The sequence below is a fragment of the Kogia breviceps genome, chromosome 3, assembly GCF_026419965.1.
Source record: "Kogia breviceps isolate mKogBre1 chromosome 3, mKogBre1 haplotype 1, whole genome shotgun sequence".
In the NCBI taxonomy this organism is placed as follows: Eukaryota; Metazoa; Chordata; class Mammalia; order Artiodactyla; family Physeteridae; genus Kogia; species Kogia breviceps.
The window spans coordinates 76,956,353-76,984,258 of record NC_081312.1 but is presented as its reverse complement, the minus strand read 5'-3'; the positions used below and the strand labels follow the sequence as shown (position 1 = coordinate 76,984,258).

Here is a 27,906-nt window from a genome sequence, read left to right as displayed (position 1 = left end):
CAATACAAATCTGCCAGGAGCTGAGGGTGTGCTGAAAACCAACCAAGTGACAGGGAAATTGAAAATGTGATTCTGGCTTATAGGAAGAGTGATCCTAAACGATACATTTCATTTGGAAAAAAATAGCATTTTTGTTCAAATATTTTGAGAAAACAGAAAAATAAGCTAGCACTTCAGCATGAAGGATCAATATTAGAAAGAATGAAGGCCACAAAATCTGCCAGTATTGGGAACGTGGTTCCCTAATACTCTACAGCCTGGCAAGTCACTGACAAAAAGGGAAGAACTTCTTTTCCTGGAGATCAAGGGAGATTTCATGGCCTGATACAGAGACAGGTTCCCACAAGAAGAAAGGTGAGAAGCTATATGACACAATGGGAAATGCGGCTATGCACATCTAAAGATAAAATATATAAATTAAGTTAATGGAGTACTGGAAGACATTGCCTCTCAGGTCACACTCAACACTGATACCCTGACTCTACAAATCACAGATGTAGGTAGATCAGTAAGTAGAGAAGGAAAATGCTAACAGAATCCTGACACCAAGAGGCAGTCATCACCACGGACTAAAGTAGGAGACTACCATGGGAACAGAATGCATACTTTTAAAATGTATTCAATTGTTCCATGTGAATTACTGAGCACTTGTATCAGGTACTGAGCTAGGATTTAAGACCACTAAGATGAGTACCTTCGAAAAGTTCACAGCCTATAGGAAACTGGCAAATAATTAAAACACAGTAAGTGCTCTGAGAGTATAGAGACACACATCAAAATCGAATATGCTCAGGACGGTTTTACAAAAGAGGTAATGTTTAAGCTGAATCTCAAAGGACAATCAGGAGTGAAGACAACACATTTCAAGCAGAAGGAATCACATGTGCAAAAGTGCTGAGGTATGAAAGAGCATGGAAATTTCCAGATATTAAAAATATGCTGGGGTTGCCATGCATTAGGATTATAAGAAGAGGGCAGAAATGAAGTAATATAGATAAGCAGACCAAAATGTGATGGCTGTGGCCCATGTGAAGGAGTGTCTTACTGGAATTAAAGAATTGCTGACAGTTTTTAAACAAGGAAATTATATGATCAGATTTGTTTTGAGAAAGGTGAAACTGTTGGCAGCATTTCCCACTTCTGAAACAGCAGAAGAGCACATTAGCATAACAGGTAGAGTACAAGCTCTAGAGTCAGGAGGACTGGGTTCAAATTCCAGCTCTAATACAGCTGGAATTCCAGCATAATTGAGTCCTGCTTATCTCTACTTGTCATGTACCACCTGTAGGACATGTATTAGTTCATTTAATCCTCATAACAATCCTAAAAGGTAGGTAGTAATATTACCTCCATTTTACAGATGGAGACACGGAATCTCAGAGAGGTAAGAAACTCACCCATAGCCTTTGAAGCACAATAACAGTAAAAATTTCAAATCATGGCTCTACTACTTACAAACTTATAAACTTGGGCAATACTACTATTATGATCATTATTACTAAAAAGTGAAAAAATTTTGAGAAAGTAAGATTTCAACTACAGGGAAAACAAAGACCACCATTGCCATAGTCAGGCAAGAAATACAGAATTACTGAACTAAGACAGTATGAATGGACAGAAGATAAATGAAGAGATACTTAGGAGACATGATCAACATAACAGCCATGTGACAGACTGGGGGATATTAGACATGAAGAAGGAATCAGAGATGACTTCCCAAGTTTCTGGCCTAGATAACTGAATACATGGTGATGTCAGCTGCTAATATAGAGACAACAGAGGTGGCTGCTAGAGATAATGAGTTCTATTTTAGATACGTTGGATTTAAAACATCTATGGCACATATAGCCTAGTAAGCAGGTGTAAACTTATCACTAGCACTAGGGAAAAAGATCTAGAAATATAAATTTAGGAAAATTAGTAATTTGGTAAATGAAGACATGGCTATGAATGAAATGGTTCAATGAAAATGTTTTGAGGAAGAAGAGCAGTAGGCCATGGGTAGAACTCCTAAGGCTACCACCATTTAAAGAGAGGATGAGGAATAATTGTTCATATAGGAAGTAGGATTCAGTAAGATTCTGACTTCTCCACCAGGGCTACGCACATCATATCCACTGATCAGAAACAGTTTGTGCTTTGGCAATTACCTGGGTTCACTATGTTCACGGTTACCATCTCGTACTCAACACCCTAGGTCTTTATCCCTTCAGTTCTTCCCCTAATCACTGTAATTAGGCCTCTTTTCCTCCCATGTAGAACCAAGTTATAACCTTCAACTTCTGGTCTACTCTTGGAGTATCCTTCTAGCAGTTCTACATGTTGGTTTGTACTGTGCCAACCTGCTAAGCTGGAACTATATAAGGTCTTTTTTATATAATAAATATATTATAAGACTTTGCCTGAGGTCTAATTTATATAATAAATCCCTTATCCCATAACTCATAAAGGTTCTGCTCCCCTGATTGAACCATGACTGATATATTCCATCCCCCTTTTTCCTAATTCTGACCTCCATGGCCCACCCCCCCCAAGTATTGTGATAAAGACTAGCACAATTTCCACTATCTCTCTGAAGGCTAGAGACCAAGTGAACCTACAAGAGAAGCAATTACCAAAGCAGGAGCCCTGTTCTAAAGGCTCTTCAAGCCAATAGAGTAAAGTTTCAAAATCATTATTATTCTGCATACAAGGTGTCAACACTCTCTATATATTAATCTAATCTATCTTGTTTTCCTAACCCACCATCTGTCCAGCCAGCCAGCCATTTGTTATCGAGTCAGGCAATGTCCAACACTCAGAGATGTACATAATAATGTCTAGAACTCAAAGATAAGTATGAGTTAGTGGCTGTCCTTTAAGAGTTCAAACCATAGAATCAAGTAATCATAATATAATAAAATATGTCATATAATATAGATGGTACAAAGTGCTATATCATTTCCTAAACATAGCTCCCTAAATTTTTTTTCTTTAATACATTTTCCTCCTTCTTGGATGCTCTCTTTTACATTTTACATCAAATTTATAAGTAGCTAGCTAATATTTTATTAAAAGATGTTCAACATCACAAATAAAGAAATGAAAATTTAAAACAATGAAATGTCATGTTGTCTATCAGATACAAAAATTATATCCCAGCTCATGAATAGGCACTCTTATAACAGGAGAAAAAAAGGATATTATGAAGATAAAAATAAAAACTAATGAAACAGAAAAAAAATACAAAAGATGAGGGTAAACAAAGTCAATTTCTTTGAAGACTTGTAAGAGACAAAAGGCTGAAGAAGTGGTAAGGTACAAATGAATAATACCATTAGAGAAAAAGGGGACAAAACGACTGATACCATAGAGAATAAACAAATAAGGAACATACTACAAATATTTAGGAGAGTAAATTTGAAAACTTAAATGAAATGGATAAATTACTAAAAAATACAAAATATCAAAACTTAATCAAGAGAAACTTGAATAATTCAATCCAATAAACCTTAAAGAATTTAAATCAGAAGTAAATCTTTCCATTAAAGAAAATGCCAGGTGCTGATTGATGACTTTATGGGCAAGTTCTACCAAGAAAAAGACAAACTGATTTTATATCATCTTTTCAAATAAACATACAGGAGAAATGCTCCTTACTCATTGTATGAGGCTAGCATAACTTTAATACCAAAACCAGACTAGAAAAGATTAAGAAATAGTGTAGACTCATAAACTAATATCACTTGTGACCCACAGATATAAAATCTTAAATATTACACAAGTGAATCCAGCGATATAAAAAAAAAATACATATCCTGACCAAGTAAGTTTTGTACCAAGAATGCAAGTTTGGTTTATTAATCAAAAGCTGAGTACTCTAATCCACCACACTAACAGATTAAGAGAAAAAACAAATCATCTGCCATCTCAATAAATGCAGGAAAAGCATTAGATAAAATGTAATAAATACCTTTTCATCATAAAAACCCAAATAGGGGGCTTCCCTGGTGGCGCAGTGGTTGAGTCCGCCTGCCGATGCAGGGGACACGGGCTTGTGCCCTGGTCTGGGAGGACCCCACATGCCGCGGAGCGGCTGGGCCCGTGAGCCATGGCCGCTGAGCCTGCGCGTCCAGAGCCTGTGCTCCGCAACGGAAGAGGCCACAACAGTGAGAGGCCCGTGTACCGCAAAACAACAACAACAACAACAACAACAACAAATAGGCTTGAAATCTAAGATCAGGCATATGTAAAAACTATATAACAAACATCTTATTTAATATTGAAATTTTGAAAATATTTCATTTAAGTATAAGAACAAGACAAGGATGCTTGCAATCATCACTTGTATTCAGCATACTAGAGATCCTAACTACTGCAGAAAACAAAGAAAATAAAAGGTAAAAGGACTGGAAAGGAAGACACAAAAAAGTTGTTATTTATACACAGAAAACCAAAAAGAATCAACAAATTATTAGAATGAGAGAGATCTATAAAGGTCACAGCTACAAAATAGTCAATCATATATCTATTCCCAAGCACAGTTAGCAAATGTAATTTAAAAAATTATACTATTTACAATAGCATAAAAAATTACAAAGTATCTAGGAATAAATCTAATAAAAGATATATAGGACTTTTCCAGAAAAAATATACAATTATATTGAAATACACAGAAGAAGACTTTAAGTAAATGAAGAAAATCATGAATAAGAAGATTCAATGTTATAAACATGTCTGTTCTTCCTAAATTGATGTATAAATTCAATGCAATCCCAAGCAAAACCCAGAGGAGTTTTTCACGAAAATTTACGGATTCTAAAATGTAAATGGGCCACTGGTTAAGAACAACATGGCCCATTGTTATTCTGATTGGATACTGACTTTTTATAAAACGAAAAGACAATATGGTATTGGAATAGAAATAGACAAATAGATCAGAATAGATCAGAAGAGAAAGCTCAGAAACAGACCTACATACTATATATAAAAAGTTGATTTAAGACAGATTGGGCTTTAAAGATCAGTGGTCAAAGGATGGATTTTTTTTTTTTTTTGCCGTACGCGGGCCTCTCACTGTTGTGGCCTCTTCCGTTGCGGAGCACAGGCTCCGGACGCGCAGGCTCAGCGGCCATGGCTCACGGGCCCAGCCGCTCTGCGGCATGTGGGATCTTCCCGGACCAGGGCACGAACCCGCGTCCCCTGCATCGGCAGGCAGACTCTCAACCACTGCGCCACCACAGAAGCCCAGGATGGATCTTTAATAAAAGGTGCTGGGGCAGTTAATTACTCATTAAGAAAAAAAATTATATACCTACATCATAACACAAGGAAAGGTCATAATGAAAAAGGACAAAATGATAAAAATTCATAAATCAATAGAGGGGATATGTCCTGATGACTTCAGGATAGGGAAGGACTTCTTAAAACACAAATAGCACTAACCATAAAAGAAAATATTGATAAATTCAATAATGCTGAAATTGAGAACTCTGTTCAACAAAGGATCTAATACAGAGTTAAAAAAAAAAAGACAAGCTAAAAACTCTTAGATGTTTGCAGCACATAAAATGACAAAAGATTAATAGAGGAGATAAATAAGTCCTACAAATCAATTTGAAATTCAATACAGAGGTGGGCAAAGACACAAATAGTCATTTTTACCATGAGAAAATATTAGTGGCTCGTAAATGTATGAAAAGATATATATTGGCTCAAACCCATTAACAGTGAGAGAAATGCACATTAAGGCCACCGAGAAATATCATTCAAACTTCCTATATTTGTGAACCCTAAAACATAAGATGACACCAAACATAAATGAGGATGCAGAAGACTCATTAGTAGGAAGATTCATCCACTGATAGCAGAGACAAATTGGTACAACCACTTTGAAAATGTTTGATATTTCTCAAAAAAAAGTTGAGCATATATAACTCCATGATCCAGCAATTCCATCCTTGTGCCAATATTCTGAAACAGTGGTTCTCACACATGCATCAGAATCACCTGTAGGATTTGTTAAATAGATTGCTGACTCTTCCTCAGAATTTCTAATTCGAATACTGAGGCCTGAGAATTTGTATTTCTAAGAAGTTCCAAGTAATGCTGATGCTCTTGGTTTAGGAACACTCTTTGAGAACCATTGCTATAAAAGAAACTCTTGCACATCAGGACATGTACAGAATACTAATAATGTATTGCCTTAATAGCAAAAAAAAAATGAAACCCAGTATTGTTTAACAGTAGGATGAATAAATTGTGGCATAATCATACAATGAGATATTATATATCTGTTAAAAAAATGAAATAAGAACATGGAGAGGCACACAAGAGCTTCTAAGATACTAGTGATTGATATTTCTAATTTTCAAGCCAGGTGGACATTTTCACAAGTATTCTAATTACTCTTTAAACTGTACACATATATTTTGCATCCTCGTTTGTACATGTATTTCATCAAAAAATCTTTTGAGTTCTGCTTCTATCACCTACTGGCCATCTTTCTATTGTCTGGCCCAACACACAAATATGTCAACTTGTCTCAGGACTTGAGTAAAAGGAGTACAGTTACTGGATCTCCTCTCTACTGACTTTAATGTATACACCTCACCACCCTCCTCTTTCCCAATTGCTTTCAAACATTTCTCACGATAATTTACACCCCCTCAAGTTCCTGATCACTCTTCCCATGACTATAGGCCTCAAAATCAACAACCAGAATGGAATACAAGGCTCTACATGTGGTCTGACAGACACTGTATTTAAAACACTCTCTGGCTAGCAGATTCATTGGTATAATCTAAAAACAGTGTTTTGCAATTATATCATACTTGTTATTCATATTGACTTTACCTTACCTACTAAAATTCCGAGTAATTTTTCATACATGATGTAGAAGATACACCTCAGAAAATTGTCCTTTTTGGACCAAAAGAATGGATTTTAAAATTTTATTTTAGATTCGGCCCTTAAAACTTCTTTAGATAGATTGATGTTTATTCTACCATCCATTCTCTGAGGACTTCTCCATGTTTTACATTCTTCATAAATTGAATGAGTCATCAGTGATATTCAAGTCTCTGATCAAGAGTTGAACAAGACTGGACCAAGGACAAAGACCTGAGCCACATCACTAGGAAGTCTTCCAAATTAACCTGTATCCATTAATGCACTCTCTGGTTATAACCATTCAGTTGGTTAATAATCCTCCCTCACATTTCCCTATTTTTCCACAAGGATATTAAAAGAAACTCTTATAAAATGTTATCACTAGAACCTAAAGGAATTGAATATCTAGCTCTCTCTGGTCTTTCACCCTAGTAACACTATTAGAATAGTACTGCTGTCATGTTGGACTATGATAAGGGCCACTCCTAAGGATGACAGAATGGGGAAGTGGAAGGAAGCTTGTTCCCAACAACTTTGTGGAACTGCCATTGCTACCCTGGGCTGCGTATTGCCAGATTTCTTTTAACTGAGAGAGAAATAAACTATTTTGTTTAAAGAAAAAAGCGGGGAAGGGGGTATTACTCTAATGGATTGAAGTGATCCTAAAACCAAAAATTCAAGCCTAGAGAGAAAGAAGCAGCCCAAACTACACAGTATTTTTTTTCCAAACAAATTTAATTCTGTTCCAGCCCCAAAGAAGGGGAAGCACCTAAATTTTAAAAATAAAATAAAAATTGCTCAAAAACTAAGTCATTAAAAAAATTAAGCCCCCTCCCTTAGCAATAAATATTGAAATGATATATACACATGAGGCTCAGGAAGGAGGCAAGAACAGGAACCTTGGGGATTCTGTCCCATGACAAGGTCCCAACACTTCTACCAACTCCATGCTCTTTGCCTAAAAATAGAAGAGCAATGGAAGAGGCAGGAGATATACCAGGGACATGTGTGGCCCCAGACAGAGTTGGAACATAACAGGAGAGAAAGAAGACACAAAGTGTCTTACAGGGCAGAGGAAAGGAAAGTTGTCATCTAAAACATCCCCCCAATTCCAGCTGCGTCACTGGATCTGGCTGGTGCAGTTGCCGAGTGCCCTTGAGCTTTTCTCCTCGCCTCCACTCCCTCTTTAGCATGCCATCCAAGGAAGGTCATTCACACTGTGGTCTCGATGCCACTGTGGCAGCAGCCTGGCTGCTGGAGCCCTGAGGCTTCCCATTCACCACCAGCAGGAGGGGCGTCTCCACACGAACACTGGAAAAGGAATAGTCCTGGAAAAGACAAATATACAGAGGCTCATTACAGATCCTAAGATGGAAGAAACTCCAGCACAGGGATACACCACCTGTGGCTTTCTCACCCCCTCCTTTCCACCTCTCGCAGCAGATATACCCCTTACCTCCATCTCACATTAAACAAAGCTGAACAAACATAGGGGATGCAATTTTCCCAAAGTTTTCAATCTTCAGAAGGAAAATCTGGGACAGGTAGAGTGCCAGTAACTGTCATTACGAGAATGGGACAATTCTGATTCAAAAAGAACAGGATCCTGGCACTGCCCAACAAAAGGGTCCCACCAGCTCTACAGAACCTTCCCTTCCCATAGTGTTTATCAAAAATTATAACTAAGGGCTTCCCTGGTGGCGCAGTGGTTGAGAGTCCGCCTGCCAATGTAGGGGACACGGGTTCGTGCCCCGGTCTGGGAAGATCCCACATGCCGCGGAGCAGCTGGGCCCGTGAGCCATGGCCGCTGAGCCTGCGCGTCTGGAGCCTGTGCTCCGCAACGGGAGAGGCCACAGCAGTGAGAGGCCCGCGTACCACAAAAAAAAAAAAAAAAAAAAAAAAAATTATAACTAATTTTTTAGTTATAACAGCAGCCAAGCCAGAGCCAATGGAAAGTCTGAGAAACTCTTAGATCAAGTGTTTGTAAAGTTATAAATTAATCTGCCTAATATAAATTAGACTTACTTCTCCTTTAATATCAGGAGGAATTAACAAAATGTAGGTTTAAACATTCTCCTAATAACAGAAAACATCAGCTCAATTTATCAGTTTAAATGTACTTTAAGTTGCAAAATGTGTTGTTAAAAGATCTTTATCCAAAAAATACCGTTCCACTTGGAGTATAAAGGAGGTTCTTTTAAGTCAAAGTAAAGAAGTGAATTAAACAGTTTTCATAAATCAATTTTTAAAACATCCTAATAGGAACATGGGCAAGTGACAAAAATAACCAATTTATAAAAGAATTATAGTCAATAAACATATGATAACATTTTCAACCTCACCAATAATCAAGAAACCAAAGCCAAACAATATTGATGCTATAATTCTCATGTAAAATCAGCAAACAATTTTTCAAAGGTTTCTACACAGAGTTGCAAAGAAAACCATAGAAAAACAATTACTGACATCCACTGTTGATATTAACTGGTACAACCTTACAAAAAATAGTTTGGCAATATGTATCAAAAGTCTTAGAGGGACTTCCCTGGTGGCGCAGTGGTTAAGAATCTACCTGCTAACGCAGCGGACAAGTGTTCGATCCCTGGTCTGGGAAGATCCCACATGCTGCGGAGCAACTAAGCCCGTGCACCACAACTACTGAAGCCCGTGGGCCCTAGAGCCCACGCACTGCAACTACTGAGCCCACGCACTGCAACTACTGAGCCCACGCACAACTACTACTGAAGCCTGCATGCCTAGTCCTGCGCATTGCAACTACTGAGTCCACACACCGCAACTACTGAAGCCCGCGTGCCTAGAGCCAGTGCTCTGCAACGAGAAGACACAGCAATGAGAAGCCCTTGCACCACAACGAAGAGCAGCCCCCACTTGCCACAACTAGAGAAAGCCTGCGTGCAGCAATGAAGACCCAACTCAGCCAAAAAAAAAAAAAAAAAAAAGTCCTAGAATTCTGCATACCCTTTGGAGCCAGGATTCTACCTTAGAAATTCACTTAATTTCTTTAATGAATTAATTAAATTTATTTAATAATCATGGATATGCACAGATATTAAAATATTTACTAAAGTACTTTTATAATAAGGAACAATTATTAATAATCTAAATCTGGGGTCAGCAAATTTTTTCTGTAAAGAGTCAAATAATAAATATTTTAGGCTTTGTGGGTCATATGGTCTCTGTCACAGAACTATTCATCTCTGACACTAGTATAAGAGCAGCCACAGACAACAGTAAACAAATGGGTATACTTTGTTTCAAAAAAATTTAATTACAAACACTGAAATTTTAATTTCCTGTAATTTTCATGTATCACAAATTATTATTATTCTTTCAATTGTTTTCATTTAAAAATATAAAAGCCAATCTTGGCTCACAAGCCATACAAAAACAGGCAGTGAGCCAGATTTGGTCAACCGGCCAGAGTTTGCTGACCCTTCATCTAAATGGGAAAAAGCGGTTAAATATCTGCTCTTGTAGAGTTTTGTAAGGATTCAATGATCCAATGCAGGCCATAAAACTCTTCGCACAGTGTTTAGCAGTCAGTTAAGTGCTCAGTAAATTTTAACTATCATCATCATCTTCATCACCACCTCTATGTGTTAATTCAAAACAATGTTGCAGAATATGGAAAACCACAGGAAATGTTCACAAATATTTGCATATAATACTCCACTTATAATTAAAAATATACACATGAATGTGTACATAAATTTATGAAAAGACTGGAGGTTTACATACCAAACTGTTAACAGTAATAACATCTGACTGATAATATTTCAGTCCATTTTTTAAAATTTATTTTTATTGAAATAATTGGCATATAACATTATGTAAGTTTAAGGTATTAATTAACATGTTAATTTGATATATTTATATATTATAATATGATTACCACCATTACATCAGCTAACACCTCCATCACATCACATAATTATCATTTCATTTTTGTGGTGGGAACAATGAAGAGCTAGTCTCTTGGCAACTTTGAAGTTTATAATACCACATTGTTGTCTATAATCACTATGCTGTGCATTAGATCTCCAGGACTTATTTATCTACTGGTTGCGAGTTTATACCTTTAAACAACATCTCCCCAGTTCCACCATCCCAGGATAATCACCATTCTACTCTCTGTTTTCACAGTTCGGCTTTTTAAGATTTCACATGTAAGTGATATCATATGTATTTGTCTTTCTCTATTCAGTCCATTTATAAAATTCTTTTTGTTTACTAGTAGTTTTTTAGTAAAGAAAAACAAAACAAAAAACAAAAGAATTACTTTTTAGTAAAAAATAAATTACATATATACATATCCGTGTGTAAATATAGGATATCATACAACACACACACACATATATATGCATTACTTTATGTATATTTTTTAAAAGAGGTAAACTTGTCCCACTTTGAGAGCCTATGAGGTGAGAAAGAATCCTAGCCATCACTCACCTTTCCCTTGTGCTGAATTCGGTGAAGCCGAAGGTTAGGCTCAGGGATGGCTACAGAGTCCCCAATGAGCACTCCCCAGCTCTGCACCATATTATATACCATCACTGCACAGCAAGGTCCATCTGAATCTACCAGGCCAAATGTACTGCCAGGTTAAGATGGGTTAAGAGAGAGAAGAGAAAAGGAAAAAAAAAAAAAAGGAAGTGGGCAGGAAAGAAAAGCAAAAACAGGGGTTTTAAAATATCAGAAAAAAAAAAAAAGCTTTCTTAGTTACTTATTTAGAACTCTTATGACAGGTACTATCATTCACTATGTACATCTGAGGGCTCATTTGTCTTAGATATCTATCTTCAGAGAACATGCACAAGACTCATCAATCTGTCACTTTTCTAAGAACTTGGGACACATTCAACAAATATTAATAATGAACTAGTTCGAAATGTTGCAGCGGAACAGTATTCCTGCTCTAACAGTTTAACTATCACAACCTTCATCAAACTCTCTAACCATTACTGTCAATTTAATTTAATTCCACAAACTTTCACTGAATACCTATCATGCATCAGGCACTGTGAGTGAGCTTATTAGTCTAGTGGGTGTCAGACAATTAGAACAACACTAACAGTACAACTGCAATAGGTGCCAGAATAGCTTTTTGCTTGTGATGAATTCAGTGAAACCAAAGGTTGGGCTGTGGGAGCCCAGAGGAGAAATGTCTAAATCAATGGCAAGCCAGGAAGGTTTCTGTGAAGAGGAGACCCTCAAACTGAACCTTAAAGAATGAAAAACTACCTGGGTTAAAACAGGAAAACTAATCCTCAGTGGAAATAAAAAATCTCTAAGGGAAGGGGATATGGCTTGACTAGGAAGGAACATAAGAGAACTTCTGAGGTGGTGGTAATGTTCACTATAGGTGTTTAGGTTATATGGGTGTATGCATTTGTCAAAACTTAGGAAATATGCACTAAGATCTATACATTTCATTGTATGTAAATTTTACATAAAAAGAATAAAATTATAAACAAATATTGAACTCTAGTTAATGACTGCATGCTGAAGTATTTAGAGGAAAGTATACTAATGTCTGCAGTTTACTTTGAAATGGACCAAGAATCAGAGAACCATAGATCTGTGATAAACTAAGTATAATAAAATATTAATAGTAGACTATAGGTACACAAATGTTCACTGTAAAATTCTTTCAATTTTGCTGCATGTTTGAAAATTTTTATAATAAAATGTTGGGGGGGAAATGTAATCTATACCAAGAAGCAGCAAAAAGATTATCCAGGCATAGTAACTGTGTGTAAAAACACAGAGGCATGGGCTTCCCTGGTGGCGCAGTGGTTGAGAGTCCGCCTGCCAATGCAGGGGACACGGGTTTGTGCCCCAGTCTGGGAGGATCCCTCATGCCGCGCAGCGGCTGGGCCCGTGAGCCATGGCCGCTGAGCCTGCGCGTCCGGAGCCTGTGCTCCGCAAGGGGAGAGGCCGCAACAGTGAGAGGCCCGCGTACCACACACACACACACACAAAGAAACACAGAGGCATGAAAATAGCTGTTCTGAAACCTACAAAATAATCCCAAGGTTGGAACAAAAGGTACAAGGATTAAAGTGATGAAGATAATGGACAAGGGGAGGCAGGGAGAAAATCATAAAGGGTTTTGTGTGTTAAGCTAAAGAGTTAAAACTTCATCCTAAAAGCTACAGAGTACCAGTACGAGATTTTAAATAAGAAACAGCAATGGTCAGATCTGCATCTGGGAAATATTTCTCTGTACTGTGGAACACTGGAGGAAAAACAGGGAACAGGGAGACTTATCTGGAGAAGTGTTAAGAGGCTGAATTAAATTAGTACAGACAGGAAAGTAGGGACTAAAAGGTATATCTATTGGACTTGGCGATTGCCTCAAAGCAAGAGAATGGAGAAGTGTAGAACAACTTCCAGAAGTCTTAATTAAGTGACTGAGTAGAGGTGGTACCATTGATTGAAAAGGAATTCAGGGAGGACAAGCAGGTTGACAGAGAAAGATGAGGTGAGTAATTCTGAACATACTGAGTTAGAGGGTTTCTTATTATAGCCCAGAGGCAGCTAGATATAGGAATCCAAAAGTTGGAAATGAGCCCTGGGCTGAAGCTAGACCTGTGAGCATAGAAGAGGCAGCCAAAGCCTTGGGTTTGTATGACGTCACCAAATGAGATGACCTGTAAGTGAGATGGTGAAGAATCGATGCTCATGCCATCACTTGGCACACCCAAATTCACAGCAAACACTACAAATCAAGCACAGCATTCTGCTGGTGAAACCAGTCAAAGCCTCAGAATCCTTCTTTACAGTAAATCATGCAGCCACTGCCAAGTTATCAAAGTTGGCATCTATTTGCCATCCTGATACAGAGAGAAAAGAGGAAAGGAACAAAAACAGAGTCCTCCTAGAACTTAACATTTAGAAATTGCACATAAAAAGAGGAGTAGCAAAATATTTGTTCTCAAGGGCCCCTAAAACCCTAACTTTGTCTATATTTCTTTCTCATTCCTCTTAACTCGAGGGTCTGTTCTAGTAACTAAATCTTTTCTCAACTATCTTCTTGCTCTTCAATTCTTCAAATACGTATACCATGAAAATGCCATGGAGGAATATCAGGCATACAATGGGAGTTATATTTTAGTTTGAATGGAGCAGAAGGGATATGAAAGGGAACAGTGAGAGAGAAATCAGAATGCTTCCAGTAGAAGCTACTGGATCAAACACTGGTGGATCCCAGAACAAAACAAATTCAGTAGAAAACAAAAAAAGGAAACTAGTCAACCAGGGATTGGGAAGTGAGTGAAGGACCAAGGAATGATGACACTGACCAAACCCTCATTTTTCAAGAGTTAAAGATTTTCTAAATGAATATTTTTAACTCATTTCCTCTGCTAGACTATAAGCACCCTTCATTTGGGTGTGTTACATTTTTTTTAACTCCCTACAACACATATAGCAGATGCTCAATGAATATTTGTTGAATAACGTCTGAGAGGATCTCTCCATCAGGCCATAAATTCAAACTCAAAGCTCACCTTCCAGAACTGCTTAGGCATACCTAAGTCCAAACAGAACTTAGAATTCTTCCTCTTTGTGCCTCCATGATAATGAAAACACAAAGAAGTAGGAGAATTTTAAGGTTTCCATCTGTCTCATAAAAAAAAGTAGCTGTCAAATTTCAGCTTCGAATATAGGAGTCCACAGAACACCAAACTCAGGGAAATAATGGACGGTGACAGAATCTATAGAGAGATTGTTAGATATCACCTAAACAATAGTTGCTCACAGAAGGGAAGACACTCACAGAAGGGAAGCAGAACTCACTAATCTCTGACCACTAACAATGTCCTCAGCATTTAGAGAAAGGCCAGGAAATAAGAGCAACTAGTTTAAAAGGATGAAAAAGAGAAAAGGCAAGAGAAACTCACAAGGGGACTTTCTCCTCCATAGTAAGGCTGAACACCACCTTTCCCAGGACCACAGCTCCACTATTTACACCAGGCTGCAGAGCACTCAGGGGCTTGCGCTCCAGGGTCACCTTCTGCCCAGAGGCTGACTGATAGCGCCCATCACCACAAGGGCCTAGATGGGCTGGGCGCAAGCTTCCCAGCATGCTCTGTAACTTTCTGGTCTTCACCTTTCCCTGTAAAGGAAAAGGAAATAGGTAAGAAGCTAGGAACTGACAGGGAGGGTGGGAGGGAGGGAGACACAAGAGGGAAGAGATATGGGGATATATGTATATGTATAGCTGATTCATTTTGTTATAAGCAGAAACTAACACACCATCGTAAAGCAATTATACTCCAATAAAGATGTTAAAAAAAGAAGCTGGGAACTAGTCACTCTCCTTGAGAGTCTAGTCCTCCCCTCCCACCTACCCACTTCTATAGGGTCACTACTACCGAGGCCTACTTTATTCTTATTTTATTGACCTACAGCAGAATAAAAGGGCAGGATTCAGCATTTAGACATCTCTACCTTGCTCTCAAGGAGGCTGGTTAATCTATTCAGGAAATCCAGGAGTTGCTGCTCTCGCTGCTGGGGCTCTGGCCAGGCAGGGTCCAGTGCTGCAGCCCGAGAAAAGCCTTCCAGGGCCTCCCCATAATTCTCTTCATATTTGTGTAACTGCACAAGAAGTAACCCAAAACCTCCCAATTATAAGTGTGTCCAACACAAACTATCCGTGAGGTAGGGGGAGGGGCTGGAGAGAGATTAGTAATAGCACAGTGGGCTAGGAATCTAGAGAAATAAACTGTTTTCCTTCCCAGCTGTCTTCCTCTTCTACAAATGAACAGCCTGAAGAGCCAGTAACACCTTACATCCTGGCCAAGGTGATCACAACCCCGAAGATGGAATCATTTCAAATAAGCTAACTTCCAAACTCTACAACAGTTACGTTGTATATATTGGGTGATTCACTTCAGGAAAGTCTTCTAAACTGTGTCCCCCATCCTCTGTTTACCCTCCCACCAACTCAGCCCCTTTTCCTTTCCCTCCAGATACTTCAGTCAAACTAAGCTAGCTTTTCCCAGAAATAATTTGGCTTTTCTCTCGCAGTTTGTACCCAACCTTTTCTCTGTGAATACTCAGTCATCCTCACAGGCTAAGACCTAGATATCTTATGTATTTTACCTTCAGATGACCACTCCCCCACACAAATGATTTTTTTTAATTTTTTTTTTTACCGTTGCCCTGTTCAGATGAAGATCAGGATTGCTGGAAGCTGTCCTGTCAACCTTCTCCTATAGTGGGATAAAAAGATCATCAGTGGCTCTTGTCTCAGTCTTAAGGATGGCCATGTACAACATGTCCTAAACCTCCTTACCCTGGAAAAATTTAAGTTTCTTGCTTGTCAAATGTTTCCCAGGGCTTCCCTGGTGGCGCAGTGGTTAAGAATCCGCCTGCCAATGCAGGGAACATGGGTTCGATCCCTGGTCCAGGAAGATCCCACATGCCGCGGAGCAACTAAAACCGTGCGCCACAACTATTGAGCCTGCACTCTAGAGCCCGCGAGCCACAACTATTGAGCCCATGTGCCACAACTACTGGAGCCTGCGCACCGAGAGCCCGTGCTCTGCAACAAGAGAAGCCACCGCAATGAGAAGCCTGCTCACCACAATGAAGAGTAGCCCCCGCTTGCCACAACTAGAGCAAAACCGACGCATGGCAACAAAGACCCAACGCAGCCTAAAATAAAATAATTTTTTTTAAAAAAAGTTTCCTATACCCACACTGTTATACAGTAACTGCTTGTGTGGCACATATTACTCAATCGCTGAAACCTCAAGGATGAAAGGGTTTCGTATTTGCATGAAACTTTAAAATATGATTACAATTTATCCATGCAACAGTATAAAAATAGAAGAAATATGTGATTAACATCTGATAAAAGGACTTTACCGGTGGCTCAGTGGTTAAGACTCTGCTCTCCCAATGCAGGGGGCCCAGGTTCAATCCCTGGTCAGGGAACTAAATCCCACATGCATGCTGCAGCTAAGAGTTCACATGCTGCAACTAAGGAGCCCGCAAGATGCAGCTAAGACCTGGTGCAACCAAACAAATAAATAAATAAGTCTGTCATACAGAGTGAAGTAAGTCAGAAAGAGAAAAACAAATACCCTATGCTAATGCATATATGTGGAATCTAAAAAAACGGTACGGATGAACCTAGTGGCAGGGCAGGAATAAAGATGGAGACATAGAGAATGGACTTGAAGACACGGCTCAGGGAAGGGAAGCTGGGATCAAGTCAGAGAGTAGCACTGACATATACACTATGAAGTGTAAAATGGATGGCTAGTGGGAAGCTGCTGCATAGCACAGGGAGATCAGCTCAATGCTTTGTGACCACCTAGAGGGGTGGGATAGGGAGGGTAGGAGGGAAGCACAAGAGGGAGGGGACATGGGGATATATGTATACATATAGCTGATTCATTCTGTTGTATAGCAGAAACTAATACAACATTGTAAAGCAGATATACTCCAATAAAGATGAAAAAAAAAAAACCCTTGAACAACACAGGTTTGAACTGCACGGATCCACCTACGTGTGAATTTTTTCCAGTAAAAACTAAAATACTAAAAAAAAAAAAAAAATACTGATAAAAAATTTATTTTAATAAATGAGGAAAGCCTAGGAAATAAATGATGTCAATTTAATGCATATCCTCTGCCCATGAGCCTGGCTCCAAATACAAACATCTACATCTAAGCTCTCTTAAAACACACAGTGAAAGCCAAATTCTGATTCTCCAATTTAAATACATGGCCAGAAACCACATGACAGTGCAGACAAATATGTTATGAAGAAACTGCTGCCTATGTTCATGGCTATGATCACTTTATTTTTTTAATTCTATTCACTGCCTGGCACACTGCAAAAGCACAAACAACATGAATTAAATTGTTTAAATGGTTGGTTCAACTACGTTTAAAAATGCAGGACTGATGAAGAAATTAAGAGTTAAAAGCAACTGTTTAGCAGTAGCCAAACATAAAATTTGAAGGAGTACATCATGCTTTCAAATGTAAACATTTTCCAGATTAAGAAATTAGAGTAAAATGTAATTCCTCAGCCTGAAAATTTCCCTGATTGAAAAAAAGAACAACCCCACTGGCTATACAGGTTGGGTTGAGGAAAATGCCACCATTAAGACTACAGTGAGAAGCATAGTGTGTGAAGAAGTCATATCTATCATTTCTTAAAAAGCCGTTTTATTACTGCACCCTCCTCTGTCGTGAGTGTGAGTCCCACCAGTTGAGCTGCACTCATCAGCACAGCAGTGAGGGCAACAGCACAATGTACACGTGTGTGCCCACAGCTCCCGATTATGGCTGCACCAGAGTTCATCCAGGGCAATGCCAAACAAATAGTATGAGAAGTGTACTTTTTAAGAAATTAATTTGAGTTGAGATATTTTTGGAATATAAAAATTGGTTGTATTTTTTAAAGCCATAATTCTTGTAGACATCTTGTGGTTCAAAATTTGACTGTGCTTATTAAAAATGGTTATCTATGTTTTGCACTTCAGCTTTGTGAAAAATAAAGTTTCTGTGGGATGGTGAAAAAAGAACAGCTCCTAAACGGCAAACATGAATACAAGGTAGCTATATTCTTTATTCTGCCAGCCAGAGCAAAATAAACAATGGTAAGTTAAAAAGCAAGTCTCCATGTCAAGAGAAAACAAAAAGAAAGTTGAATATGAAGCCTATATAAAAAGTGCTCAGGTCAATGTAAACCTTGTAACAGTGAGCAGGTCAGGCACTCAAGGCCTGAAGGAAATCCCCCTGCAAGTGGCTATCGATATAAACATAGCCTGAAAGCCTAAGGCAAAGCATGAGCCCCAGTGAATTAATCTCTAGGCTATAATGTAGAATGGGCTACATGCTGTTTTCCATTTTAGTCTGTGGGAAATCCAGAGCCATACTATCTAGTGGTTAACCTGGGGATACTACTTAATTTATACTTAAGTATTAGAGTTTTCATTTTTCTTTAAAAATGTACACGAATATTAACAAGCATTATTTTCACACAGAACATGTTAAAAAGATGAACATGTTGGCATGGGCTCTGTGGTTTGGTTATGCACGCCTGTACGAAATCCAAACAACTCAAGGAGCCACCTAGCACTGAGGCACACACTGCAAGTGGTTGCTAATACTCAAGTTACAGGAAGAGATACATCACCTTTGCACACCCAGCTTTGCGAAACTGCGCACACTGGACGCCGGCAAACACTGCCCGTGCGTCTTGCTAAAAAGCCCCAAGGAAGACTGAACAACACCCTTGTTTCTGTTGCTGCCTCTATATATCTTGCCTGGGTGACCATAAATACTTACTGCTTGGGCATAGGCACTGAGGGCTTGCTGGGAGATCTTAGGGTTCTGGCCAGTACTGAAGTAAAGAGAAAGGTACGCATTCCCCAGAATATCTGAAAGAGAAACACAGGGTTCTGCATGTAAGGAGCTTGAAGTCGCCACTCAATCCTAACAAGGAAAAAGCTGAACAGACTAAAAAATCCACAACTCTTCCTGGATGCACAAGAAAGGGGATAACACAGGGCAAACTGCTGCCCCCAAAATTGGAAAGACAGGTGAATACAGGGAGTTATGGCTTAGCAGAGCAGAAACTTATGAGCTACCACAGGAACACTGCTGGGGTAGGAAAACCTGAACTGAATTTGACGAATTCTGGAGGCTCATTGTGGACAAGCCCAGGGGTCCCAGTCACAAGGGAGTCCCCACAATATTGTGAGATTTACCTCCAGGAACTCAACCATATTCCCACAGCAAATATCGGAGAAGAACACCCTCATACTTCCAGCAGAGGGAGGGGGCAAAGGAACTTTTTTGAAATATGCCAGAGCACTCTCTTCTTCTTCTTCTTGTTTTTGTGCATTTTTTTGGCCACATCACATGGCTTATGGGATCTCAGTTCCCCGACCAGGGATTGAACCCAGGCCATGGCAATGAAAACCTGTGATCTTAACCACTAGGTTACCAGGGAACTCCCAAGCACTCCATTCTTAACAAGGCCTGCCCTCAGGAGAAACTAATTAACCAGAGTCTAACCTGCTAGGGTAAGCTATCAGTTATCAGAGGGTAACTGACCTAAGGAAGAGAAATACCCAACTCCAACCCACTCTAGCCATCCTGTCCCACCTAAGCGGGTTGGGGGGGAGGAGAAACAAACTAAGAAACACAGTGATGGATCATCTCAGAGCTCAAGTTCAAAGTATAACTATCCTGGTTACCCTCAAAAGTCTATATGAAAGGCCCCACGTCTGAAATAAACCATTGATGACACTAAACTTACAAGTATACCCCAAATTCCACTGGGATAGAGGCAAACATGGACACAAAGGAGAAACTACAACAGACTGCACAAAAGCCCTGCCTTGCTTATATGGAAACATAAGCCTCCTCTCTTCAATGAAAAGGTCCAAGAGTTCCTAGAATAGTGGTTCATCAAAATATCTTTTGGGTTTCTTCAAAGCAAAGATGCCCTGGCTTCACACTTATTGGAGTCAGACTCAATAGATGGGCTCCAGATGATTCTGGTCTGCAGCCACGGTTGAGAACCACTGCTCTAGAAACTTGCTGGAGATCTTTTGAGAGCACTCACACCAAGAGCGGCCATCAAGGATGTCCATCTGCACAGCCAACTTAGCCTGTCGGACACTGTCCATGACATGGCGAGAATGTTCATCTCCAGAGTCAGTCCGCAGTTGGCGAAGCACCATTGACAGGTTTTGAAGGGAGACTTTGTTCTCGCACTGCAAATGGAGAAGGCGTATATTCAACCTTTGTGATTCTAGTTCCCCTTTCCAGATCTACTCTATCTCAACCTTATTCTAATTTTTCATCTTAATTCTTACTGCCATCTGTGTCTTAGACCCCCATTTACAGGATCAACTTGGTTGCTAACTTTTCTTCACTTCTCATCTACCCCTGAACCTGATCCCATCATCTTCTTCCTTTCTCAGTCCCCTGTCCCTGTTTCCCCCCCTTCTGATTCTGTTCTAGTTCCAGTACAATTCTACTCTGGTATTCATGATCTAGGGAAACTCACAGAACCAAAGAAATCCCATCCTCCCATCCGTGTTTTCCAAGGGCATAGTGAGTGGCTCACATGGGTGAGAGCTCCTGAGAAGCAGGTGTGGGCAGCTGCAACATCCCCTTTTTTCCAGTACACCTCACCCAGCTGGTTCCAGGCTTCCACCAGCTTGGGCTCCAGCTTCACAGCCTTTGACAGAAGCTCCTCAGCCTTAGGGCTATAGTCAGGAGTCACATTCAGTGCCTTCCCAGTTAGCATCAGAACCTGTGCCTTGCCCTGAACAGAACCTAGGAGGAAGGGAAAAGAAAAGTGGAAAGGAAAGTGGAAACCCAGGAGGTCTTACAGGTAAGACTAGGGTACTCTCTCTCAAGGAATAACCCCATGCCACTTCTAGGAATGAAATAATTGAGAAAATCTTCATGAACAAATCATTTATTGAAAACCTACCACATGCAGTGTACTGTTAGAAAACAGGGTACCAAAGAAAGCATTATCTCTACCTTTGAGGGGCTTACAATCTAGTGGAGAGGACAATGCATATCCATGGAAAATCAAAAAAACAATGAAAAGGAGCATATGGCATACACTCAATGAATGGACTTTACAAAGTGAAAAGGAGAAAAGACAAGACACTCCAGGGAGAAAAATGATGTAAACAAAAAGGCAGAAATACATGTGGCATGTTAGTGGGAGAATGGATGGTTCAACCTGAATGAAACAAAAAGTTCCTTTGTAAGTAGGTAGTCAGAGATAAGGGTAGGAAAAAAAAAGTCAGGCAATGGAGACTTGAATACCAAGTGAAGAGGTCTGGACTTCAATCAGTCAAAAGTAGGAATCTTTGAAGATATTTGAGCAGAGAGGCAGACAAGGAATGAGAGTAAATGCATGAAGTAAGGATTTAGAAACATAATGGCCATGGTCATTATTTAAGTTGATTTGGATGTAAAAGAAATTGGAGGCAGAAAGGTCAGTTAAGAAGATTAGTGCAATAGTAATCAAGCAACAAGCACGCTCTTTTTTATTTCATGGCATTGGGAAATGGAGTTTAGAGAGCTGAAAGGCTGCCATCCTTGCACAGGCACCCTAAGAAGAAATATTCTGTTGTACCATCTTGTGGCAGCCACATATAGGATACCAAAGAATCTACAGAGAGAGCAAAACTCCATCACGTTTCAGTGAGGGACCAGAGGTTGGCATGTTCTTTTGGGACTCATACCCACTACTTCCTCCATCTGCTGCAGGGTCTTCTCCATCTCCTCCCGCACATCCTGTTGCTTCCTCCCAGCATCCTCAACACCGTGTGTCTCGAAATAGCACTCTCGAAATGAATAGAGCTGATCCACCAGTTCCTAGGAAGTATAAGAATGGTACCATTAAGTGCAGAGAATACCAGACAAGCAAATTTGAGATTGACTAGCCATACCAGCTTTTGGCCTGGAAATGCTGATTCTCTATCTTACCTAGGAATGACACAAGAGGCAGGTGGACAGGTCTATCAAAATACCACAGACCGCGAAGGAAAGTAGCTCAGCCAGTGGGCTGAGCTGTCCCAAGCCAGTCTGTACCGTGATGATAGTTCTCTCCTCCCAGATCCAGCAGAGCTTCCAAAATGACTGAACACTTCACATAGCATAGTCAGGAGGGAGGAAACGCTTTGCAACTTGAGATAAAACAAAGTTAATAAGATCATCCTATCTGGTACTGGTCCCCAAAGTGCAGAACTTCAAAATTTACCTTTTTAAAACTGGACCTCCTAACAAAAACAATACCTTACCCCTGATTATTCCTATGTCAGTATCTGAAAATACATGACCCCTGTGAACATGACAAGCAAGTTAAGAGTCGTTTTCCACAACAAACAGACCAATTTAAGTTTGACAACCTTGGTATTTTTTACAGAGTTTTGATTCTTTAAACACTGGTGCTTTTGTTTGTTTTATTTTTGTCAAGTCACCTTCTGGCTCTCTTGCATTCTTTCCAAGTAAATGTTCTCTTTCCTCCTTTAAATATCTCTATCTCTGAGTCTTCCTGGGACACCAGTCAAAGCTTTTCCATTATCTAGTCTTTTCCTAAAACAAAACAGCAGCAGAAAGGTATAATCCAATCCTACCAAGTCTTATCAACTACCTCCACATCACATTCCCCAATCCATCTACCTGTCTGCATCTCTCTATGACTATCCTCAGCTAAATCAGCATCATTACTTGCCTGGACTATTTCAATAGCTTCTTAACTGGTCGTCCTGCTTCTACTCTTTCCCATTCTCCTCACTATAGCTGGAGTGGCCTTACAGAAATGTACCTCATGTCACAAACCCTCAGATAGTTTCCTATTGAAGACAGAATAAAATCCAACTCCTTATTACGGCCTATAGAAGACTATAAGATCTGACCTCCCACCACTGATCCTGCCACAGACTTCTTATCACTCTCCTACAATACTCAAGCCACACTGGCTTTCATCTAGTTCCTCAAATCCACTATGCCCAATCCCACCTTTATACATGCTGTTCCCTTTGCCTGGATGTTCTTTCTCCTGACCTTTGCATGACTCATTTCTCATCATTATTTAGATCTCAGTTCAAATATCAATTTTTCAGAGAGGCTTTCCCTGACTACCCAAACTAAAGTAACCCCTTACTCCTCTGCCCCACTGTTAAATCACACTTCTACCTTCCTTCATGGTACTTATTTGAAATTATGTGGCCTATTCATTGATCATCCACTGTCTATCTCCACCACTGGAATGTAAGCTCCATGATCGGAGTATCTTAATCGGTTTTGTTTAGAGCTATACCTGAGCACTACCAGAGGGTGTGGGACATGATAGCCTCTCATTAAATAAATTAATGAATCTCCCTTTCTCTAACAAATACTTATGTACTATACTTAATTTAAAATCCTACCCAGAATGAAGAAGTTAGACTATCACTTTCTGCAGCAGTGCTTTTCAAGTTGTGTTATGTGTATTATTTCCAGGACCCGGGCTACAGACATTCTGATGTTAGTGGTTTTAGCAGAACCCAAAATTCTGCATTTTAACAAGCACCCTGCATGACTTTAATAAAAATGATCTGTAAAACACACTTTGAGAAAAATCGTTTTATATATTCCTTCTAACCTAAAATATCTATAACAATGAAATAAAGTTTACCACCATTCCCATGAATAGCAACATCACCATCCTTTTCCTCTCTCTACTGCATTCTCCTATTCCAACCCTGCACCTTCCCCACTCACCCCCCAAGGTACCCCAGGTATCCTCTACCTAGCTGCTTAGGGCATCTACCACAAATCAAAGCAAGAAAAGACAGCTCTCAGCAAATACTACAACCCATTTCTTTTTGTCCTGCAATCAGCACAGCTACATATTAAGAATTATAGAAAAGGTCTTATTGTTTGTTTTTAGTTGTTATAGTAAACATGCAAGAAATTGTTTGATTTTGTTGGTTTGTTTTCCTAGAGTGAACATTTTTAATAACTTTTTTCTCATGGCAAAAATCAATATATATTAGTTGTTAAAATTCAAATAGATACATGTAAAACAGAAAAGGTTAAAAATTCCTCATAATCATCCCAATAACCTCACAGATAACCACTGCTTAGTTTACCTTTTCAGGTTTTTTCCTACACATATTCAAACATACATACACAAACAATGTTTGTAATATGGAGCCAGGATTGAGAATCTCTGATTTCAGTCAGTCACACTAGAGAATAAAATTAAATTAATCAAAGTCAACTGAATGTGAAATAAAGCTCACACTCTAAAAAGCGTTATTATTTTAATCTGCTCAAGAAACAAAGAAATCTCACCAATGTTTAAACTTTTGCAGTAGAAGCCTTTAAGAAAGTTACAAGCCTGTCATAAGCCTAATGTTTAAATTTCAGTCTGTCTTAGAACACAAAAAACTCAGTTTCTGAGGTTTAAGAAAAATCTTCGGTCATCAAAAGAAAGGTAAAGGTCTTCCCTGGTGGCGCAGTGGTTGAGAATCCGCCTCCCAACGCAGGGGACAGGGGTTCAGGCCCTGGTCCGGGAAGTTGCCATACGCCGCGGAGCAACGAAGCCCGTGCGCCACAACTACTGACCCTTCGCTCTAGAGCCCGCGAGCCACAACTACTGAAGCCCGCGTGCCTAGAGCCCGTACTCAGCAACAAGAGAAGCCACCGTAATGAGAAGCCCACGCACCGCAACGAAGAGTAGCCCTCGCTCACCGCAACTAGAGAAAGCAAGCACGCAGCAAGGAAGAGCCAACGCAGCCAAAAATAAATTAATTAATTAATTTTAAAAAAAAGAAAGATAAAGAACCAAGCAATTAGTTATCTCCTGCCTACCAAGTACAAAAGACTGTCCCACTCACCACAGTCAACCGTGGACTGGGTGGAGTCTGGAGCCTTCTGCCCAAGGCCCCAAACTGGAATTGCACAGTGCGCAAAAACTCAAAACTGTTAAGTTCTAAGGGGAGTAACCAGAATACACGCGGTGCAAGCCACTACTGTGATCGCTGCCAATTTGAAAGCAGAAAAGTACTTAAGAATTGGTCTTTGTGGGGATCAAAACAACATGCGATAGGTAACAGCTCCTGCAGATCTGCCAAACACAAGTGTATGCTATTTGTTGTGAGTGAATCAAGGGGGAAAAAAATTTTTTTTTTTTTAAATTGAGTGCAGTCAGGTCCGCAGCAGGCGGTCCCAACAAACTGGCTGCGCCCGTCCCCTGCCCGGGGACCTCCCCAAGCCAGCTGCGGCTGCACCTTCGGGAGTTGTTATAGTAACCACACAGACACCAGCGGCGGGTATATGTCAAGAAATTCGAAGGCACTGCATAAACTAGGCTCTCTACTTCTTCCCGAGTAATACAGATTTTAATCTATGGCCTCACCTGCAATTTCGGCAAAATCTCCTTGACTTCTTCCTCTTCCTCAGCCATCATTTCCCAGACACCCTTGGCTTCTCCGCCCCCAACTTTATAACCACAGAGACGCATACCCGTCCCCACCATGGAGCCACAGCGACATCTAGAGCTCTGGAGGCTTACCGCGCCTGAGTTTTCAAAGAAGCTGGTTTTGAGCTGGTTTTCAAAGAAGGGCGTCGCTCCAAACCTAATTAACCCAATGCCTATAGCTCAAAGGAAATGGTCTGCAATCACTTTCCAATTCATAAACTTGTTTCTTTTCCAAATCCTGTAAACGAAATGTTCTCAGATTGAGTGCATACATATTATTGTTTCGTATCTTCCTATTTATTTATACCAAGATTATAAAACCCCAAAAAAGAAAACAAGCTAAGACAGTGGATGCCTGTGTTGTTAAGTTTAAATTTTTGCAGGAAATGTAGTGTACAATGGTAAGGTAACTTGTCTGAATGTTTTCCAGTTCTTACAGTGATTATCTATACATGAGGAATTTTATGATTTTGAACACACTATCCTAATAAATCTACTGTACTTGGGATGGTATTAAGAAAGCCATCACTAATACACTAATAGTATATGTATCAGTACACTAATAATGCTTATATATTGATAGACTTTATCCCCAAGGGTATTTTAAAAAACAATGTCTCTGGAGAGGGAAATGGGACTGAGAGTTGACTAGGCAAAGAACATTCTTTTCACTGTGTACACTTTTGGACGTTTTATCATGAACATGCATTACCTATTCAAAAACAAACAATTTTTATTAAAAAAAAATTTAATATATTTATTTATTTTTGGCTGCGTTGGGTCTTCATTGCTGTATGTGGGTTTCTCTAGCTGCAGTGAGTGGGGGCTGCTCCTCATTGCGGTGCGCGGGCTTCTCATTGCGGTGGCTTCTCTTGTGGAGCACGGGCTCTAGGCACACGGGCTCAGGAGTTGTGGCTCATGGGCTCTAGAGCGCAGGCTCGCTAGCTGTGGCACAGGGGCTTAGTTGCTACGCAGCACGTGGGATCTTCTCGGACCAGGGCTCAAACCTGTGTCCCCAGGTGGACACAGGTGGATTCTTAACCTCTGTGCTACCAGGGAAGTCCCCAAACATAATTTGTACATAAAAAAGTATTTGCTTCCACATAGACTATCTCTGAAAGAGACACAAAACACTGGGACACATAGACTATCTCTGAGAGACACAAAACACTGGGAACAGTAATTGCTTCCAGAAAGGGGAAGTGAGTGGTTGGGGAACAGGGGTGAAAGGTAGAATTTTCACTCCATGTATTTTTTTTTGTACCTTTTGAATTCGTACCATATGAATGTATTAAACTCTTAAATAACTCTTTTTTTAAAGTACCATGTAATAGTCCACCAGAGTTTTTCTTTACTTTTTAGTTTTAATTATAGCTTACTTACACTTCAAACTGATTCTGTGAACCTAACAAAGGAAGAAGCAAAGGTTCAGGGCAGAAATCATGAATGTACAAAAATTATTTCTTCAAATCAATTTTTAACAAAATTTAAAACTTCATAGGGAAGAAAAAACTTTGCAATCTATAAAATCTGTGTAATTAGCAATGAAATAGGGAGGGATGTTTTTAAGCTTTTAAGTCAAGATTTTTTTCATCCTTTCTCAGCCACCATTTTAACTTTGGGGTTCAGTAAAAAATATTTTTGAAGAGATTTTATATTCTATACCCCTAAAGAAGAAAACATACTTGCTTGCTATTAAATTATATAAAGCAAGGGCATTCATTCACTTGCCTTTCTGCAATAACTAAATATAAAATATCCTCAAATGATTTCAGTATGACTTTTATTACCTAAAAAACAATGGAATTTGGAATTTAGGGTAATTCCATTGTAGTTCCTCCCAAACCAGTAACAATAAATAGTAAAATCTAAGAGGTAGAAAAGGCTGTAAGGATAATTTAATTCAATCCCTCACTTTACAGATGTAGAAACAAAGGCCCAGGAAATTTAAACTCAAACTTGCACAATTAACAGATGGGAAAAAAAAAAAACTGGAACCTTGATGTTCTGCCTCGCCAACCAGTATACTTTCAAGTCTT

The 27,906-nt window shown here is 39.5% G+C and overlaps 1 protein-coding gene across 4 annotated transcripts; it reads right to left on the bottom strand.

Annotated features, from left to right (window-relative positions):
- Positions 1 to 5,657: 5,657 nt before the first annotated feature.
- TTC5 (tetratricopeptide repeat domain 5) lies at positions 5,658 to 25,892 on the bottom strand. Of its 4 annotated transcripts, XM_067028893.1 has the most exons (11): positions 25,805 to 25,879; positions 22,384 to 22,583; positions 22,140 to 22,272; positions 20,999 to 21,210; positions 20,492 to 20,642; positions 19,207 to 19,298; positions 16,053 to 16,109; positions 15,346 to 15,492; positions 14,796 to 15,010; positions 11,341 to 11,485; positions 5,658 to 8,198 (listed from the first exon to the last, which is right to left on the bottom strand). In XM_067028893.1, exons 3-11 carry the CDS (start codon positions 22,174 to 22,176, stop codon positions 8,079 to 8,081), a joined length of 1,176 nt encoding a protein of 391 aa, XP_066884994.1. In that variant the 5' UTR covers positions 22,177 to 22,272; positions 22,384 to 22,583; positions 25,805 to 25,879; the 3' UTR covers positions 5,658 to 8,078. The 4 variants fall into 4 exon arrangements, with proteins under 4 accessions (XP_066884994.1, XP_058913395.1, XP_058913396.1 ...); XM_059057412.2 differs by lacking the exon at positions 22,384 to 22,583 and having other exon boundaries at positions 25,805 to 25,892; XM_059057413.2 differs by lacking the exons at positions 11,341 to 11,485; positions 22,384 to 22,583 and having other exon boundaries at positions 7,595 to 8,198; positions 25,805 to 25,892.
- Positions 25,893 to 27,906: the final 2,014 nt, after the last annotated feature.